This window comes from Manis javanica, chromosome 4 (genome assembly GCF_040802235.1).
Source record: "Manis javanica isolate MJ-LG chromosome 4, MJ_LKY, whole genome shotgun sequence".
NCBI lineage: Eukaryota > Metazoa > Chordata > Mammalia > Pholidota > Manidae > Manis > Manis javanica.
Window position 1 is genome coordinate 56,120,653 of NC_133159.1, and position 20,562 is coordinate 56,141,214.

The 20,562-nt window shown below is 38.3% G+C and overlaps 1 protein-coding gene across 4 annotated transcripts in view; it reads right to left on the reverse strand.

The window, feature by feature from the left end:
• Positions 1–20,562, reverse strand: part of WLS (Wnt ligand secretion mediator) — a 95,861-nt gene that overhangs the window by 58,243 nt on the left and 17,056 nt on the right. For 3 of the 4 annotated variants that reach the window (XM_037024301.2, XM_017650596.3, XM_037024300.2), the window contains exon 2: positions 168–440. The exons of the other annotated variant lie outside the window; for it this stretch is intronic. In XM_037024301.2, coding sequence (XP_036880196.1) covers positions 168–440 — 273 coding nt within the window. The remainder of the gene's footprint in view (positions 1–167; positions 441–20,562) is intronic. 4 annotated transcript variants of the gene reach the window in all.

Sequence of the window (20,562 nt, forward strand, 5' to 3'; positions counted from 1 at the left end):
ATGAGAGGGGTTAAATACAGGTAGGATACTCAGAAATGCCTTGTAAGTAGTAAACAGTCAATAATGGTCTGCTGTTAATACCATCATTTTACTTCTAACAGAACTGGCTCTGAAAGAACCTGAGAGAGAAATTCTCCACAATGGGAGAGGGCTGAGTGCACACTTACTGATCTGGTTGTTCAACTTGAACGCGATATCCAGCTGCAGGATAAACAGCATGAACTGGAACCAAGGACTCATCTCCCTGGAGGGGAGGGGAATGTGGACAGAAAAGACAATGTGGTTGGCTTCAATTTCCCTTGGAATCGCTTCCTCGATGTCTTGGATCTTGTCGCAGTGGTTGGGTCCCCAAGGCATTAACCATTTTGTCTTGTGATGGTTTTTACGGACGTCCACACATTTCACGCACATGTAGGACACTGCCGTTGTGGGTCCTGGAGCTGAAAAGAGAATGGTTTTCCCTTTTAGAAAAATCACCCACTAATGTGCCTTCTATAACTTGGAATCAGTAATACCCAGAGAGCTCCCAAATCCAGGTGAGGATCTCTCAGTGACCTCCACAGGTATCACAAAGTATCTGCAAGAGCCTTCCCATTGTGCTTTCAATCACTGTTATTTATTGAAAGAATATATTTGTAATCACTTTGGTTCAGTTAATCTCCTCACTCCAAAAAATCACCTGTGCTTCATTTCCTACCTGCCTGAGGACTTCGAGGGCCCTGGTGTTTCATTGAGCATGGTGTCTTAAATCAGAGGACCTGGGTCAGGAGCCTGGTTGAAAAACTTACTGTCAGTTAATCTTAGATAAATTGGTTAAATTTATGGTAGCTTCAGGACCCTCATCTGAGAAACAAGACGGTTGGTTTCTAAGATTAAACCAAGATAGCTGGTTTCTAAGATTTTTCTTAGTTCTAAAATTCTCCAACACTGCTTTTGATTGAATAAAGAACTGTGTTGACCTCAGGCCCCCACTGAGTGTGGCACCTATGAGAAGGTAGGAACAATTAGTGACTTATACTTCAAAGGTGTACTGAAATATGATCCATGCATTTCAAAGGAGATCATCAAACCCGACTCTATTACTACTTAAAATTTTTTAATTATAAAATGGTTATTTAATTATAATAGAAAATTTAAAAATACAGAAATTTTAAAGTTCAAAACAACATTTAACCAAAATCCCACTAGAGAAAAGTAACCACTGTTGGAAAAATATCAAAATACTATCTATCTTTTCTAAGTGTATAATCGGATAAAATTTACAAATGGATTGTATTGTGTAACTTTAAAATACATACACAAACACACACTTCTATAAAATGGAGTCATACCATACATAGTTTTGTAGCTTTTTCTTTTTATTCACTTAGAGAAGCAGAGCAGCAAAGTGGAAAATAACACCAGCTCTGGAGCCAACCTGCCTGGTGTCAAATCCTGGCTCTCTGATTTCTAGTTATGTCACCATTAACCCACACTACGGAAGTTCTGGGGGAGTTACTGAACCTATGTATTAGTTGTATCATCTCTTAAAATGGCAATAATAATAATACCTACCTGTTGGACTCACTGTACATATTAAATAACATGAAAAGTACTCAGGACAGTGCTGGAGCACATGAAAAGTACAAAACTTGCATTAGCTATCATTTTATCAATTCTTCCATATAATTAAAATTTGCAAAATAATCAATCACATGATAGACCATATTTAATTTACCTACACTCACCCCCTGGATTATAAAAGTTATCTAAAAATAGTAATTTTGCCTAATATTTTTTGCTAATAATTTATCTTAACTTTTCCATCTGCTGTCTAAATTTGCTTATGGCATATTATAATATAGAGAAGTTCCAGATTCTATATAGAATTTTCCTTTTTATTTACATTTCTTCCAATGCTTTTGTGCTTAGACTTTTTGTCTCCAGATTCAATAAACAGCCACCTTTATTAACTTCCCATTATTTTTTCTAAGCTCATTTTTTAAAACTATTTAGTTGATCCACCTGGAATTTGTCTTAATGTAAGAGATGAGGCAAGGGTCTCATTTTATTTTTTCTAAATATTTAAATTATTCTTTACTGAGCAGTAAAGAAACATCTTGTTAATGTTTTACATCACCTTTACCTTAGGTATACCAATAGATATTCCTGGACATCTGCTCTACTCCATGTATTGGGCTGTCACTCAAGGCCCAATACAACATTGTTTTGAATCCTCTAAGTTGATGGCTTGTATCAGTATCTGATAGAGCAAATCCCCTTCCCAATTCATTTCAAATGTGTATCCTTTTGCTGGGTTTGACTGGAATTACATTAAATCCATAAATGAATATAGAAAGAACTTGCATCCTTTCCCAACAATTAGTTTTCCCAGCCAAGAACAGCGATTGCATCTCCCTTACCTGAAGTCCATTTTTGTATTCCTTTGAAATTTGCATTGTTTTGTCTTATCATGTGGGTCCTATTAGTGCATTGTACATTTGTTATTTATTTATTTGGGTTTTTTTTATTATTTTTTTTTTACTGAAGTATCATTAATACACAACCTTATATTGGCTTCAACTATACAACACAGCAGTTCAACAGTTACCCACATTATTACGTCTTCAACCCCCACTAGTGCAGTTACTATCTGTCAACATTGGAAGATGTTACAGAATCTAGTACAATGTACTTTTAAAATCTATTTGTAAAACTTGACTTTGAAAGTTAGTAGTGAAAGGAAAATGCTATAAATTATGGTTTATGTGTATGGTTTAAACATGTTTAATTCTGTGTATACAATATTTGTCATACTCTGCTTTCAGACCTTTTATGAGAAGAGATCATCTCCTAATTTAACAGGTATCAGATAGCACCTAGAAAAATATGTAAAGCCAGAGGAAGTCACTTAGGAGGTAGAGGGTGCATAATTAATATTTTGCTCTACTTTTAATGCTCAAATACACATTTTTTCTATCCTGAAATACGTGTCCTAATGGTAAAACTTTGAGTAGTAAAATATTGTCTGCAGAAAGCTGTGTGACAATGCCTACTAGAACACACAAACAAGTAAAGCACTACTGAACTCCAGGGAAAGTCCTTCCACACAGAATCCTGAACACTGCAACACAGACTCACCATTTACCCATGAGGTAAGTTTTTCTTTAAAACTCAAAACTCTACCACAAAGATGTTTTACACCTAATCCACCTAAAGTCAGACCTCTGCCTTATTAATAGACATATGAATCAGTCCAACTTTGGTGATCTTGACTTAGCTTAACAGCTCACTAACATTAGAAAATCCAGGGACACATTTAACTAAGTTCTTTTTAATATGGCTGGACAAACAAACAGGGAGACAAAAGTCATGAATTCTATTTTTGGCTGACATACTCAAACTGACGATTTGCTGCAGAAAATAGTTACTATGATTTAAAACTTCTATTCTTCCAAAATGAACCTAACCTTTTTTAATTTCTTTCTTTCTTTCCCACCTCTTGAAAAACAAGTCTTCCCCTCCTTAGACCAAATGAAAAATAACTAGCTGAGTTCCTCAGCTAAGCTCAAAACCACATTCCAAACTTAATAACAGTGAAGCTGAACACTTTACGGGCACAAAGGCTGCATTTTTAATGGACACAGTGAACGCCTGCCTTTGTAGCAGCCTGAATTATTTTCATTCTTCCATTAGTCTAGTATTTCTTGTACAAAGAAAAATATCCCAGGAATACTAATATTTTCATAAAGATCCTGGCAATCAACTTGGAGAAGACCCAAGTGCATCTCAAGCAGTACTATGAGAATCACGAATATTTTTCTCTGCTTGAATAAATTTGTCCTGTGGTCTCAAAAACCTTTTCCATACCTTAAAAACCTAAATATAATTCAACATTTCAATTTTTCCAGTATTGCTCAGAAGGCAAAAACACTTGTATTGTTTGATAAAGTAAACCAACATTCTGATAGACAAACATGGACAGTTAATATTTACAGCTCAAGACAACTTCCTACACCAGCTAAAAATAATTTCCACATGTATATGTAGAAAACCTATCAAAACAAACTAAAAACAAAGCTTATAGGAGGTGCTTTCATTAGCTATGGCCAAAATTGTGACTACCTGGATCACAAAACAGTGTCTAAAATCAAAAGAGGTTTGATTTCAATCATTAAATTTAAAAAAGAAGAAAGTGTGAGGGATTTTGTTTTAAGAGAAAAGAGCAAAATAGAAGAAGGTGAAATCATCTGCAATCTTTAGAGAAGCTACCATCAACAGGTATATGCAATGAAGGCCTTACTGAGTCACCAGCCTGGTTCTATGAATTAGTACAGTTTGTATATTTAAGAAGGGGCTGGATACATACAGGTCAACAAACTGAGTCATGTTTGCTCAGGTGAAAGCTAAAAATAACCACTCCTCAGTATTCCTAGGATAGTAATGCAATATCACCCAGCTGCCTCAGCACACATTATAAATGTCCCCTCTACCTATCCACAGCATTTAGATGAAAAAAAGTGGGCCAAACACTACTCTACATCATTGCAATTTAATATAGCAATCTGGCCAAAAGTGAGTATGAATATGTCCAGACCCCGTGGGCTGGTTTACTTATGGTGGGATAAGACAGCTTTTACAGCATACACGGAAGTCACAAAACCATGAGCTATTCATTGAAAACTCTGGTCCATTTTAAGTTCAGTTCTCTTTACTACGTCAAACATGGGGCATTCTTTTTTCATCTGTATTTCAGCACAGTATGTCTGGCCTCTACCTCTCCACTATAATATGAGAATTGTGAAATGTGATGCTACCTGTCATTTAATTTTAAAGTGACATGAAATCAATTAAGACTTCTAACTCAAGGCTGTAAAAAACTGCACAAATACAACTTAAAGCCTCTTTGGTCCCTCAAAATACATTACTAAGGCTCATACTACACTCACCAAATATCTTGAGTACTAAGCACTGTGAGATGCTGGAGTGAGCCTAGCTGACACCAGCCATGTGGAATGTACAAATAATGTGGAAAATAAATAATTACAGGAAAAAGTATTTGTAATTTTGAATGCTACATTTACCCTGACATTACCTGAGAAAGGTCAACAGAGAGATAGTTGGGAGGTAGGAGAAATGAATTCACTAGAATGAGGCAAAAATTCCAGACATCATTACAACATAACCTTGAATAAAAATGTAAGTGACCAATGACTAAACGTGTAGTCCTTTTGGAAGAATATTCATTACTCCAGTCAGCTTCCTGTTATGGCTTCTCAAATGACGGACCAGCTTGCAAATTACTATCCAGCCAACCACCACTGGCTATCAAGCTCAAAGTTGAGTCAGCATCAAATCATTAGCCCCTACTCCCTCCAGAACATATAATTAAAGAGTTAGACAGAGATACAAGACTTACTTGGTTGCCTCCTAGAAAAGTTAAAATAAAATTAAAACAACATGCTGACATGACACATGGTCTCCACTTAGGCCGACACAGACTATTTATTTCTTTGCTTTATTACAAGTAAAGAAGATTCCTTTAGCAATTATCCACGGGTATTACTATTATGCGGGCACTGCACTAACTAAAGATAGAGACAAATGACAGTCCCAGACCCTGAGTTGCACAGTCTAGTGTGGGAGGCTGAGAAGTTGACGAAGGTTTGCACAAGAAGCATCAGTTGTAATACAAGACGGCTTTGGCCGGGGAGGGGGTTGCAGAACGCCTGCACTTAGTGTTGAAGAAGAGCAGGTGTTAGGTAGCCAGGGGGGAAAGTGTGGCTTCTGGGTGGGGAAGGCACTGAACAATAGCGTGTGCAAAGTCATAATATATCCAGAAAGTCACAGTATGTCCTGCAGATGTCTATGTTTGAATATTAAACTTTAAAAAAAGATCCTTTACTAGGTGAAAATTCAACATCCCCCCTCCCCCAGCTTTGTTTCAGCCCTTCGCTTTCTCTAGCCAGTGGCACAGTTTTATTAGGATGCCTGGCTTCTGCTCCCAACACTCTCTGCTCCATGCTATAGAGCAATGTAAAGAAGGAGTAATAAAGAGACCCACAAATAACAAAGAGTTTATATTGGGGGAGATCTTTCCTTCTAAGACACCTGTATCTGTCCTGTCGGTAGTAGCCACCAGGCCAGATATGAGCTCTGCTGGGAGCAGGAGGAGCAGCGGGTGGCAGGGAGGGAATGGAGAAGCGGTGCCTCCAATCCTGGCAACCCAACCAAAGAGCCTTTGAAGTCTAGATCATCAGGTAAAGCCTTCACCTAAAGTAGAGGAAGAACGTCTGCTTCTCAACAAAGATTACATTTAAAGATTAATCTGCTTTGGGCTACTAGGGGAAGGAATGTGGAAAGCAGATCACTTAAAAGAGTAATTTATGTTTACAAGCATTAGTAATTGGAACCCCTCAATTTGAAAACATCATGATTTTAAGTAAAAACGGTATTTCAGAAATATTGTAGAGAATTTCATTTTTACAATAGCAATCAGCTAACAAAAACAAAACAAAACAAATCAACTTACTCTGGTTTAAAAACATGTGGACAACTGCTGGCAGATACTTTCTTCTGCTGACTTCAGAGGGAGGCTGACTTAACTCTTGAAACCTAGTTTCAGTTAAAAGTCTGCTGTTATGATATGCCTGTAAAACGACTGCTTGCTTTATTTATCTTTTGTTTATAATTTCATATACTTATTCTCTATCGTTCCCTACCTTGTTCCCTAAAAGACTTGGGTTACTAGAAAATGAATATTAGACTTTATATTTTAAGAAGAACTGGGGTTGATTCAAAAGGACAGAATTAATGTTTGAGGGCACTAAGAATTACCTGGCTTATGTCTGTATCTATAAAAGCAGAGAAAAAAAGCAACAGCGGGACAATGTAAGTCCCAACAACTCTTGCCTGAACTATAAAGCTAGACGTAGCTAAAAGGCGTGTTTCCCTTTGTAATGTAGATTGAACTTCCACTGCCAAGCTATGAATGGTGTTTATAAAAAGTTCATAAAAGATTATATACACAAATTGGTTCTAAGCTTCGTCCACCTGAATATCTACGCTTGCCTTAATGAGAATGTATATGAAATGTATTGGGCATTTTAGGCCCTTGGATAATTCCAGGGCTTGCTTAGGATTTTTTGATGCACCTCAAGGAGGGGAAGAGAAGAGGAACATGGGTGGCAGTAACCAAAGAGATCAGATGAATTCCTGATATTTATGCAACTACAGTTTTTATTCAAGACCCCCAAAAGTACTCATTAACATAAAAGAATCTTCAGGTAAACTTAGAAATTAGCTTTTAAATGTGTTAAATTGAGTTCCCTCAGAGATTCTGCCTGTCTTTACCAAGCTTAAAAACCTCCTACTTTAATTCTAGTTAAAGGAAAATATGTGGAATATACAACGGAAGAAAGCCGATCACATTATCTGGTTGCGCTGTGAGGTTTTAGACAGCCAGCAATTCTTTACACCGGTTCTGCTCACTGTTCGCTCCAGGTGAGTTCCTAGGAAGATTTCTTAGCATCTGCCACAGCACATATCTAAGTCTTAGAATGTCTCATTATAGCGACGGCTTCACAATTTTCAGCTAAAGGAAATGTAAATATTTGTGTTAAACTGACTGAGTGCTAGGAATTAAGGGACTCAGTCTGTTAGTTTCTTTAGAAATTGCTCTGAAGGTCAGACCAGTAGAAATTACTACTGGTCAGACACCCACTCGACGTGTGGAACTAACTTTGAAGCTGAAATTCTCCTATATTTCAACCATACCAATGAAATCTTACTAGATTACTAAGTGAAATATTATTTCACAATTCAATCTCAATTACTAGAGCATTGAAAGTGGGTCTGCAAGGCTAAGACCCAGAGAAGTGATTTTCAGAATTATCCTAGCCATGCCTTAGTGAATGTAATAGGGTATGCTGAGTGAAATGTAATTCATTCTTGCCAGCAATTTTCAATTAGTTCATTATGCTAACATCTGTTCTAGGAAAGTTAAATGTTTGAACACAGCAGAACATTCCTCTACACTGAACTACTACCATCAAAACACACAAGAAACACACACACACACCACATAGCAGAGTCATATGCAAAGTTATTTGTGTTGTACACACAAAAGTCAAGCACTTATTTAAAAATACTTGCCTACAACATCAACTTATGAAAAAAATGACAGAGACATTTTGACACCAAAGTTTCAGAAATTGTAGCAAGCCTTTGTTTAACTCATTCTGGCTTTAAAAATACTGAAAAATATTACGTGTTTATTTCTTAGGCTGATGGGGATTTTAAATGCTTGGCCTGCAACCTCAATTGTTCTAGAGCCAGAGATGTAACAGCTTTGAAGAATAGAAGAATTACTCGACATTTGTCAGATTCTACACAGCAAACAAGCAGGGCACTTGGCTTCCCTTGTGGGCCTGGCTTGGGTCCCATGAAACTGAGGAGTGTTGGAACCAAGAGGAAAAAAATAAGAGTTCTTTGGGACACTGAGCCAAACTCTTCTTCCATAGTATGTGAAATGCTGTGATGAACATGAAATTACTTTAGGTTCAAGATTGGTGCTAGTGTGTTTTATCTCTTTTTGAAACAAATAACAAAATTGGATAAAGGACCCTGAACAACAGGACACATAAAATCTGCCAACCATTAGAGAGACTAAATGTGGAGAGCACATGTGGACAACTGCTGGCAGATACTTTCTTCTGCTGACTTCAGAGGGAAGCTGACTTAGCTCTTGAAACCTAGTTTCAGTCACCTTTGGTGTCCAGCCACAAAGAGAGACTAAATGAAGAAGCTCAGCAGAAGCACACGAAATCACTAATTCTAACCCCTACCTCTGAAAAATATTTACAGTGACTGTTTCTCCATATTCCAGGAATACTCAAAACAGTAAAAGTTAAATACACATGAAATGAACACAAAAGACCTTCACAGAAAAACCAAATGGCTCATCTGTTGATGTTTGCTCACTGCTCGACAAATGAGTCATCTGGGCTGTTTCTGACTTTGTGCCAGTGCTTCAAAATCCACCACCTTTCAGCCAAAAGGCTGTGGAATGCAGCCAAGACCACCTATGGAAACTGAATTATAGCATCTTCTAATTTACTACCTTGACTATGATCTCATAGACCCAGCATGGAGGGTGCACTGGCTCTTGTGTGGGAAATCTCTCAGAGCCCTGGCAGAGGCTCCCAAAGCTGCTCCCACAGAGCTATGTAGGGTTAGGGGGTGATGAAAAGGGGGATGGACAACCGCTCCACTTTGTGAACAAGCTTGCCACCTAACTCAGAGTATTAAAATCTCTGAGTTAGGAAACCCCCAAATTAAGCCTTCTAGGAGAAACATTTGCTGTGTTCTGAAGTGCCTGTTACACACTATAAATTTCACACATTTGTTATTTGTGCTTTCTTATTTATAAGTTAGATACTGTACTTTTATCAATATTATCAATATTGATAGTAAACCAAATACTAACATGTGGATTGCATATTACATTTTACAAAGCACTTTCACACACACTTGGATAACCTAATCCTCAGGGTAAACAGGTCAAGTCCTCACACTGATCCGCACCGCGCTGCAGAAGCAGGGGGGTGGGGACCACCGGGAAGTGGCAGAGCTAGATTAGAACCTTATATATACAGAACTTCTTTCAATACACCACGGTGTCTCTCAACTACCCATTTATTAGCTCTCACTGTTTACTACCTCTCTCAAAGTACCTGAGAGGTAGTGTGGAGAGCCACAGGATGGATGAGGAATACTGAATGGGGACATCAGGAGCTCACTGAAGCTTTGGGGACCAGGCACCACCCAGCACTGGGCCGGGCTCCACACAAGGGGAGCCAGCAGGCTGGCTCATCTGGGAGGTTCAGTCAGCAACAGAGGACCTCCACAGAGCTCCCTCCATAAAGGGATGATGGAGTAACAGGCTCCCTAAAATGCACTGAACTCACATGAAACTAATGGCTACTCTCCCATAATTCACTGGGGTCTTGGTTGTAACTTCAAATTCTGGGCTGTCAGTCCAGGATGTTAGCCTACAGATCTGACTCAGAAGCAAAAGACAGAGCTGCCATGGATGAGTCTATGACAGATCTTGTAGGCAGAGGAAGGGCTGAGATAGGCTGACTCAGAGCAACTTAAGGAAGAATTCACTGACAATTTGGGTAGGCAAACAATGGTACAGTTGGACTCAGGAAAGGGCAGGTTCCCCACCCACAGAAACATTCGGGAAGTAACTGAATAGATAAAAGCTTGAACTAAATAAATAAGCTTTTCTCAGTGACATCAAAACGATAAAGTCTCCTATACACGCTTGCAGGATACTAGGGAATGGAGACTTTACAGCTCAATAAAAGAGCTTCATCCAGTTTACTGATTTATTTTTCTCCATCTTCTGACCCATTTCAGAAAAACAGATAAAAGCAATTAAAGGAACAAAAGTATCTGAAGAGTCAAAAATTTAGTGTTCAACAGTGGGAGCCAGGCTGAGGTCACCAAGTTTTCTTAGTGACTTTATCTGGAATTTCACACATGCTAGGAAATATGCCCCCTTCCCTAATTATTCAAAGAAAAGGTAGGATCTTATGAATTTCCTACAATTGGAGGTGAAGGTAAGTTTTAAGGATAAACTGCAGTCTTAATAATCATAATCTTAGGAACTGTTTTTTTTTAAACACTGAAATAACAAAATTAAGTAAAATCACTATGTAATTATTAAGTATTTTGTTATTTTTCTCATTTGTAGGTTCTACCTCAAGTGTCACCTTGTTCATTCAATTTATTAAATTCCTATTATGTGCCAGCATCTGAGGCCTTAGCTAATCTCCATAGTAACACATGATCCTTACTTATGTGGGTGCGAATTTCTCCCAGTCTTTGACTTTATTACAGCATTCTACTTTATTTGGGAACAAAACTGTAAGCTCCTGTGAGGAAGGACCATGTCTTATTCCTCCTCCCATCACCCAGCATAGAGATTGGACACGCAAATCTTCCAAACCTGAATTGAACTATTTACATTAAAGAGTCTTTATGTCGTAATACACACATTAATGTTATGGCTGATTACCTAGCAAGCTTTTATCAAACACCTTCTAGGCATCATAAAAAAAAAAGTGCTACAGTGGCTTAGATCCATGACCTGCCTAAATCAAAGTACAAGTAAGACTGGCATTCAGAGAGTTTGGGAAGGAGCCAAGGCCGCCTTCATGATGCCAACTTCCCAATGTTGTACATGTGCCCCAATGGGGGTTCAATTCCACCTATGATGGTCCTTGAAGATCTGTGTCAGCCTATATATAAAATGAAGACTGAATTTTGAGGATCAAAATGAACTTCGTCTAAACTGAAACACTATCATCCCAATACACAGGAAAAAAAGTAAATTTACACATCTAAAGAACATGTATGAGAGACAACAGGCAAATAAAAATATGGTTATTGTTTGACAAATTTCTCTCACAGGGTTTGTAGACAATATTAAAACTGTGGGAGGAGGTTTAGGTAACGACTCGTTAGTGTTATTTCCTGAAACTGAAGTTCTCAAAGGTTGGACTTAGAGTTATTTATTTATCTTATTTCCAGCACTGCCCTGTGGGGCTCAAGGCTTACATGATAGAAAGTAAACAGGAGATAAAATGATAAAATGTCCACATCTTAGCTTTAAATGTATATAATTAATGGTTGCATATTTGAAGATTTTATGTGAAAAGTCTTAAGACTACTCAAAGGGAAAATTCTGGCCATTTCATGAATTTCCTTCCAACATATCCTACCAGAGAGAAAAAGCAAAAACACCCCCTTTAAAGGCATCAAATCCCACTTCTGAAACCAAATCTACAGAAGAGGCTCAGACAGAAACCTGGGCAAAGGAACCTTCTGCTAATAGTGTGTTCTATTTACCTGGCAGCTCTAAATGACTTTTTCTCTCTGCTCCAATTAATTACACATGAAATTTCTTAAACAACTAGTGAAGAAAAGCAATCCAAGACTCCCATCTGAAGGAACTGTGGAGCATGGATTGGGTACTGGAAGTCTTGAGATGCACTTCTGAATGGTAACAGGTAGATGCAATTGTGGCTGGAGGGAGGAAAACTTAGGGGGAAGAATTTGCAAGCCCTCTTGATTCACGTGGCATGTGAATGAGAAAGAGCAGTCAAGGATATCTCCATGTTTCCTATATGGGCAACAGATGGGTGGCAATGTCTTCTTCTAGGAGAGGAATCAAAGGAAAATGAGGAAGGTGACAAGTCATGTTACAGGCAGAATGTGTAGAAGCCAGAATTGTAGAGCTTGTTAAAGAAAAGAGCTTAGTTAGTGTTGGGGGCAGGGGAGAAGGTTCCAGATAAAGGTCAAATACATGAATGACTAAGATTTGGAGGAAGAATTAGATTTATACCAGATGGTTCCAGTGTCACAAGTTTTAAGGATGGAAATGTGAGATCAATAAACCAACAGTCTGAGGTTAACCTGACCAGCTGAAGACAGTGAGTGGCTCACTCCTGTGAGGGCAGAAATGCTCCTGCTGGTAACTCTTGGTGAGTGCGAAGAGCACAGGGGACATCAGAGTGCCAGAAGGGGGTGGAATGTTGGCCTTCAGGGCCTTCCTCAGCGTTAACGTTCAGCGAGCTCTCTTCAGTTACAGCTTCTTGCTGAGCCACAGACTGGTTTGCTATTCTTGAACTACCATAAATTGGAGGAGAAAAAATCTTGCCAGATTGAATAATCTCAGGAAACAGAATTGCTGAGTTTTGATACTGGATATACCACTACCCAGGTGAATAAATCGACCAATCTTGATTCCCATCTCTTTCAACTGTAAAAGGCAGTATTTTAGCCGCTAGATATTTCTTACTTACAAGTCCTATAAATCTAAACATGATTTGTATACTCTTATGTTCTGGTGAAAATCATTATTTTAAGGTTAAAAAATATTTTTTAAATTTACAATCAACGATATAGCAAGAGTAGAGGCTGCCAAGCCTTGCCCACCTAGATCCCTTCTCCCCGCATTTTCCTAGTATTCTCACATCCCTTAGAGGAGACCTTAATTGTCCTACTCTGTTCTGTTGCTCTTAGGGGTCAAAATGGATTTTGGGTGTTTTCTATCTTCCAACAACTTCTGAGATCAACAAACTGCTCCAGAAAGCAAAGGCACACTATAACCAACTGTAACACTTCATACTGATTGCTCAGCATGGTGAAATATATTCCCATAATACATATTATGGGAAGGTGGGTCTAATCGAATCATAATGAAAATGCTTAGGGAAAAAAACTACAAGCCCATTCCAGTTTCCAGCCAATGGCCTACACACTCACAGCATCATACAACACAAAGACATTCCAATACAATGAAATAATTTGGAACATGTCCAGACTCTGTTTTTCAGGATGATTAAAATAAGCTCAAAGGAGCTGAGTCTGTTTTCAGACGAAATGGAAGTCATGACATACACTGCCCTAAGCCAAAAGATCATTGACAAAATTTGCTAATGAGATACCAATTCATAACACATTCATTCAGATATCCATTTAAACTGCTGGGTTCTTAATATATTTCAAGATTTATCCAGATTATCTTCTACAGAAAAATAATGGGAGAAAATGACGATTCCAAGGAAGCAAGAGGTTTGCTTTCACAGGAAGAATTCTTTATGGTGCTCAAAAAAAAATAGGACAGTCTACAAAAAGAGAGTAAGAATAATTAAAAGCAAGGTCTCTGGATTAGAAAAACTTGCTTTCAAATCTGAGCTCTTTTACTTACTAGTAATTTAGTCAGGGAACTTACACAGCCTTACAAAATGCCAGTTTCACCTTTATAAAATTTTACTAAGAGTACCCAACTTACAGGTTTGTTTTAAAAATAAAATAACAGAAAAAGCCCATTACAGAACCTTACAATAGTGAGGCCTTAAATGTTCACTATTGATAATAATAAATGTTACCAGAAAATAGAGAAGTTAGGTCTGGTGGAAGATGGTGAAATATTCCCTTCTCTCTGTCTTCTTCCCTTTAGGGATATGTTAACTGACATTTAAGAAACTAGAAGTTCTGGATCTTGGGTCATTAAACACAAGGGTTCTCCTTGTCACCTAGTGAAGAGCCCCCAACTATTATAAATGATTCTATGAGAATTTCACTTAGGCATCTAAGATGTCTTTCCCTAAGAAATATTCCAGGGATATCCTAAACAGCCTATTGTTGGAGGGAACACAGAAGTAGCCCTCAGTTTTCTCCTCAGTGAAATGGGATTCTAACATGTTTCTTTCAGAATTATTTGCACAAATTTCCTATGATAATTACAGCCAAAAGTATGAACATGATCCTCCCTGCCCCTTGCCCTCCTCCCTGAAGATACAGAGAATGCCTGTTCCACTGCACGCCCTCCCCTGTCCCTCTGCAAGGATGCTACTATGGCCAGTGGGTTCTTTGGGTTTTCATGATACACAATCAAGAGAAGAGATGGGCTTGGGTTTAGGGAGGAATTTTATCATAGGAGATGCTTAAGGGAATTTAAGAGACAGGAGACAGGATGAAAGCATCAAAGTGGATGGGAAAGAAAAGGGGAATTTCTACAAATATTACCAGAGATCATATATCTTCTTTATTATGTTCTGACAATAAAATAAAGAACTTAAGTTACTAAATCTTTTAAAATCATTTTTGGTTGTTCATCTGTTTCTTTGACAGAATCACTATTTCAAGACTGGACCAATTACATTGGTAATATTTTTAGTATAAGGAGCAGCATAAGAAAGTAAGATACAAGTAAAAAAAAAACTTCATGTAAACCTTTGGCAGGATTTATTTTATTAGCACAGAACATTAGGAAGACAGAAAGGACTGACATCTCAGGCACGTTAGGATCACGGGGCTAGACTCTATGAGCATCAGACTACAGCTACACTAAAACATCATCTTATTTCAATATTTTGTCCAAAGTCTGGGTCCTCACAATCAGAGAGCCTCACTTGCCAGTTCCCTCTTAGTACTCCTGCCCCAATCCCTCTCTCCCAGAGCTTCTCATCCTTGGCACTATTGGTATCTGGGGCTGTGTAACTGTTGTGGGACTGAATGCCATGTGTACTAAAGGATGTTTAGTGGCAGACCTGGCTTCTAACCACTAGTTGTCAATACAACTTCCTCCCCCCAGCAAGCAGTTAATACCAAAAATGTCTCTAGGCATTGCCAAATATCTCCTGGGGGGAGAAAATGCTCCTTCTTGAGAACTCCTGCTTTATCCCAACTCCCCAGGCTAAGGAGAAAAATTCATATGCCACACAACCATGCTGTGACACCCCCTTTTCAGAGTTTGCAACTACAAGATTCCAAGTTCTCAGCAATCCATAGCCATTACAGATGCCCACATGCTGGACTGGCTGCATCAGGATGGCATCTGCAAATTATAAATACATTTGTTTGATATTTCTTATGTGCCAGGCATTGGGCTAAGAGATTTAAATGAATTGATTTTCATTTGTATACAGTTAATAAGAGGTAGATATGATTATTTCCACTTCTGATGAGTAAATAAGTACCTGAGGTCATAGCCAATTAGTGGTTGTGGAACTTAAATCCATCTGAGCACAGAGTCCCTCTTAGTCCACACTATTTCTAATGAGAAAAACCAATGCAGAGATAAATGGGAAGTGCATTTGGGTAAGTTGTATGAGATGAATGGTAGGCCAGGCTGTTGTAGGGCTTGGTGTTCTCTGCCATAAGCTGACCACCAGCAATATAGATGTTTTTGTTCTACAGACATTAAAAGTTTGTTTTTAAATTATGGATTTTCTACCGAAAACAGGAAAATGGTGGTTTCCTCTAAGTAGAAACAAGCAGTAGCTGGTTGCCATGGCAGCAGAGGTGAACTTAATCTTGATTTGGGAATACTGTCACCAGACAGGGACAGCTGTACAGTAAGGAGTCTAAACCACCCAAGGGGTGTTTTTCAGCTGGAAAAGAGAAAGTCAAAGGAAAAAATGATAGTCATCTCCACTTATTTGAAAGGCTACCATCTAACAGAAGGGAAGCACATCATGTTCTAGATTATTCTGAAAGGAAAATCCAGGCTTAGTGAGTGGAAATCACAATATGGTAATGGAAGCCAGTTTTCCACAGACTGGTAAGAAAGGCCATTTAACCATCAGAGTGTTTTTCAACTGGACTGAGAAATTAAACAAGCTATCTAGAGTAGCTTCTCCCTAGAATAGCAAGTAGGTTCTCTGTTGGGAGACGCCTGTATGAACCAGACAAATTCCCAGGCCCCTTACCAAACAAGAATCAGTTTCTCTGAAGAACTGAGAAATTGTGAATTCCTGTTGAAAACAGACAAATGGAGGGAGGGGTCTGGTAACAGGAGAGGTAAACTCTCACCTTGCCTGGGAAGGAAGTATCACTTACGATGAGACCAGACACAAGAGGAGAAGACTTTGTGGGGATATTTTTCCTTCTGTTTTGATGACCAAGGATAGGCCATTAGGAGTTAAAAATAATAATCGTAATAGTAAGACCAAGAATTAAGTAGCTCTTTCTTCTGTCTTCCAACCCTAAGGCACTGGGATGCCTCCTTCTTGGAACTTAAAGCCACCTCTCACAATTTTGGCTTCAGAATTCCATTTGGTTCTTAAAAGAAAATAGGCAAACATACAGCTAAGGAATAGCCAGTGTAATCATTGATTAGCTCTCTCTTACACACTAATATTCTTTGGTTTCTCTGCTCTTGACCTAACCCATAATCAGCAATTTATTATGAAACACCTTACCACTAGATTCAGAGAATGGAAAGGACAGCACTAACCATAAACTTTCCTCCTGGAAAACCAAACACAAGTAGATCTGCAGAACCTATCTTGGAAAATGAAATTATTACAAAGTCAACCTCTGCTCAGGCACACAACCTCCCTTATAAAAGGGAGGTACTGAAAGTGTAACAGATTTTACAAAGAGAAAAATATATATATGTATATGTATATGTATATGTATATGTATATGTATATGTATATGTATATGTTTGTATATATGGTTCATCTTTCTATATTAAATAAGAATAATACTTTAGAGAATTTTCCTTATCTCTTCATCTCCAGGGCACTGAAAGCATTTACAGTCTCATTATTTTACGCAACCTCCATTAAGTGGGTACCAAAGATTATTATCCTCCTTTGATTTCTAAAAAAGCAACTATAAAAATATTAAAAAGATTGCTCAGATCTTACTACGCTGATGGACAGTGACTTCAACGGGGTATGAGGAAGACCTGATAATATGGGTGAATATAGTAATCAGAATGTTTTTCATGTGAAACCTTCATAAGAGTGTATATCAATGATACCTTAATAAAAAAATAAAAATAAAAACAAATAATAAATAATAAATAAAAAAATAAAGGTTGCTCAGTAAATTGAGATGGCTTGGGGTGTTCCATTTAACACTTGCTTTACGGATTTACTACTACAAAGAGAGTGAATGTTTTAAACGTACCCAAATCCCCATGTCATACCCATCTCTTCCCTGTTTCTCACACATACATGAAATTTTCATCATCTAAGCACAAATCTGCCACCATGCCAATCTTGGACAAAGGTATCCTACCAGACCAGTGCCATGTGTGCAGGAAGCCTTGGTTTTCCAATCAGAATCAACCCACTACTTTATCAAGTGAAGTGGATTCTGCCTGGCTGTGTCTGGGAAATTTTTAACCCCTCGATTAGCTATTAACAACTGGTTTAACTCAGACGTGACAGAGGGCAAAATAATAGTGGTTGAAAAAATGCCTCCACCATTCTGATTACAAAGGAGGCATGATTAACGAAGTCCCCTTTGTGTCCAAGCTCCATTCGGAAAGCCAGAGAAAGAGCTTTCCACCCCCCTTTTCTGATTCCTGAGTCTTTTCCTACTTGTCTCCTCACCCACACAATCTGTTCATAGCCCAAAGAGACAATCCAGCCAGTCTGTGGAGAGTTCCTAAAACATTTATGTCGTGAAAGCAGACAGGATGAACAGGACCTCATCTCAACAAAGGATGATGGGACATTCAGCAAAAGAGTTCACAAAGGGAATACGGATGCAAGTCCCTGGGCTGAATGGATTTGCCCACAAAGTTTAACACAATGCCCATCCAAATGGGTATTTATAAACCTCTGGGTCAATTTACAGCCACCTCCAGATTTTGTCTCCAAAGCTGCATTGCTTTTAGAACAGATGGTTTTTAAAGAAAATACAATTAACAAGTTAAGGAAGTCCAAATCACTGCTTTATGGATCCTTCAGTCTCTCACGACCTTTAAACATGAAAACAGCAAAGGAAACAAAGAGTCTAGTTCCACCTCAACCACCTCAGTGGGTTGAGATAATGCATATAAAACATTTAGCACATTGCTGGGCACATAGTAAATGCTCAATTAGTATTACCTAACACTTCCATCATATGCTACTATTTTATTAATGATATTGTTATATATGTCCTGCCCACATACTCAGCTAAAATACTGCCACCTTATTTGTCTTTGGTGCATTACAAAAGATAAGTGCCTTCATACACATCATCTTATTTAAGCCTACAGATTCATGGTAGGCGACAGATGATATATAAAAGCAACCTATTCTCCTAGCTGGCAAGTGGTAGAGTTTCTGAGATCTCAACTCAATTTCACATCCAGTGCATTCTTCCCACAACACCATAGATTAGCATCATATCTTGTGCCTCTTTACATGCCCCAGAATTTAGCAAAATGCTAAAATAAACCTTAATCATTGTCTAAACAAATTCCTAATCTGTAGACAACTTAAAGACCCTGAGGATTTACTTTAGTGCCTTTAATAAAAAGAAAAGGTGGAAAGGACAAACATATTTGGCTTTGAGAAAGACATGCCTTTTTTTATTTGCCAAGGGAAAGCATTACCAGCTCCATTTAGCAAATGACAGTGGCAAGAAGAAGCATGAGGTACTGAATAATATGCCTAAGGGGCAAATGGGGTTAGAGCCTGATCTGCTGATACTTTCTGCTCATGGCTTTTCCTATTAAGCTCATTTTAAATTCGGTGCCTTAAATGAGGTGAATCTTATCTTAGATTATAAACATCAATGCTTAAAGTGACCATGCCATGCTTCAAAGACTCAGGTCAAACTCTCTAATTCTTAAAAAGATTTATTTTTATCTGACCTAAAAAATGCCTAGAACTCTTAAGTCTATTTCACCTTAACAACCGACTTATTTTACTGCTCTGTCCCTCCAATCAGATTCAACTTACTTAAGGCAGGATCCACATGTGCACTCCTAGAGCCCATGACTGATCCAGTTCAGGGATCACAGTGATGTGCTTGCTTATTCCTTGTTCTTCCCCCAGACTCCTGGATGTCCCCACAGAAAGCTGGGCCTCACAGAGGTTGGTTCCATACCTATTTTTATTTTAAAACTGTTACAGTAGAACTATTCCACCAAACATGAGCAAACTCTCTATATAGGCCTTCTGCAATTCAGTCAGTGGTCTCCATTAACCTATCTTTAAACCAAAGACACAGTAGGTGCCTAAGTCTGGGGTCCTTAAGTTGCAAGAGAAAGGAAACATTACTCAAAGTTCCTTGAGCAAAATTAATCTATCAGTTACTAAGATGAAGCTGAAAAATGTGCAGAGACAGAGTGGTGATCTTAGTGGTTGTTTTGAGAAATCAAATTATATCAACAGATCTCACTTTTCTACTTACATTTTGTTACCTTCTTTCTCAGGCATCACTGGAAGGACTCCAACAGTTCTAGGTTCATTTTATCTGGGTTCAAGTTCAGCAAGAAAAAGGGAGGACATCTCTTCCTGGTAAGCCTCCACAACCCTCAGAATTCACTCTGATGAGCCTAACTGGAGCCATGTGTCCACTGTGACTTGGTCACATATCCATCACTGGAGACAGAGGTGAAGATACTCTTAAACCAGATGGACTGAGAGTTGGGAGGAAGAAGTGCCACAGAGGAAACTCAGGGTCCTGCTATCAACAGAATTAGACTGAACCATCCGCCCCAGGAGTCTTCCCTCTTTCCCTAATCTGGAAGAAGTTGTATTAAAGGGATGATCAACTTCAAAAATAGCATTCTAGAGAAGGAAACCACCGGGCAAGTCACAAAAGAATACAGCCAGTGAGCATATGAAAATAGGTTTGCCCTCACTAGTAATCAAAGAAATGTAAATTATAAGGAAAAGAAATTATTGGCACCCTGGCAAAGAATTTTCAAATAAAAGTAATGTCCAGTATTGGCCAAGATGCAGGGAGACACTTCCAGACTTGACTAATGGGGCATATGGTGGTGATCACTGATCTGTAGGACAAGTTAGCAATTACTACCAAAATCTTTAAAAATTGGATCTAAGATAAATTCACAGACATGAAATTTCTAAGGAAATAATTAAAGATAAGAATAAGAATTTAACTACAAGGAAGGTTTTCCCAGAACTGCTATTATATACTTCCCAGCAGGAAATAAGAAATACCATCCTTGTCCAACAATAGGAAATTGGGTAGTTACATCCATTCTGTGGAATATCATACCAACACCAAAAGTGGTGTTTTACTGCA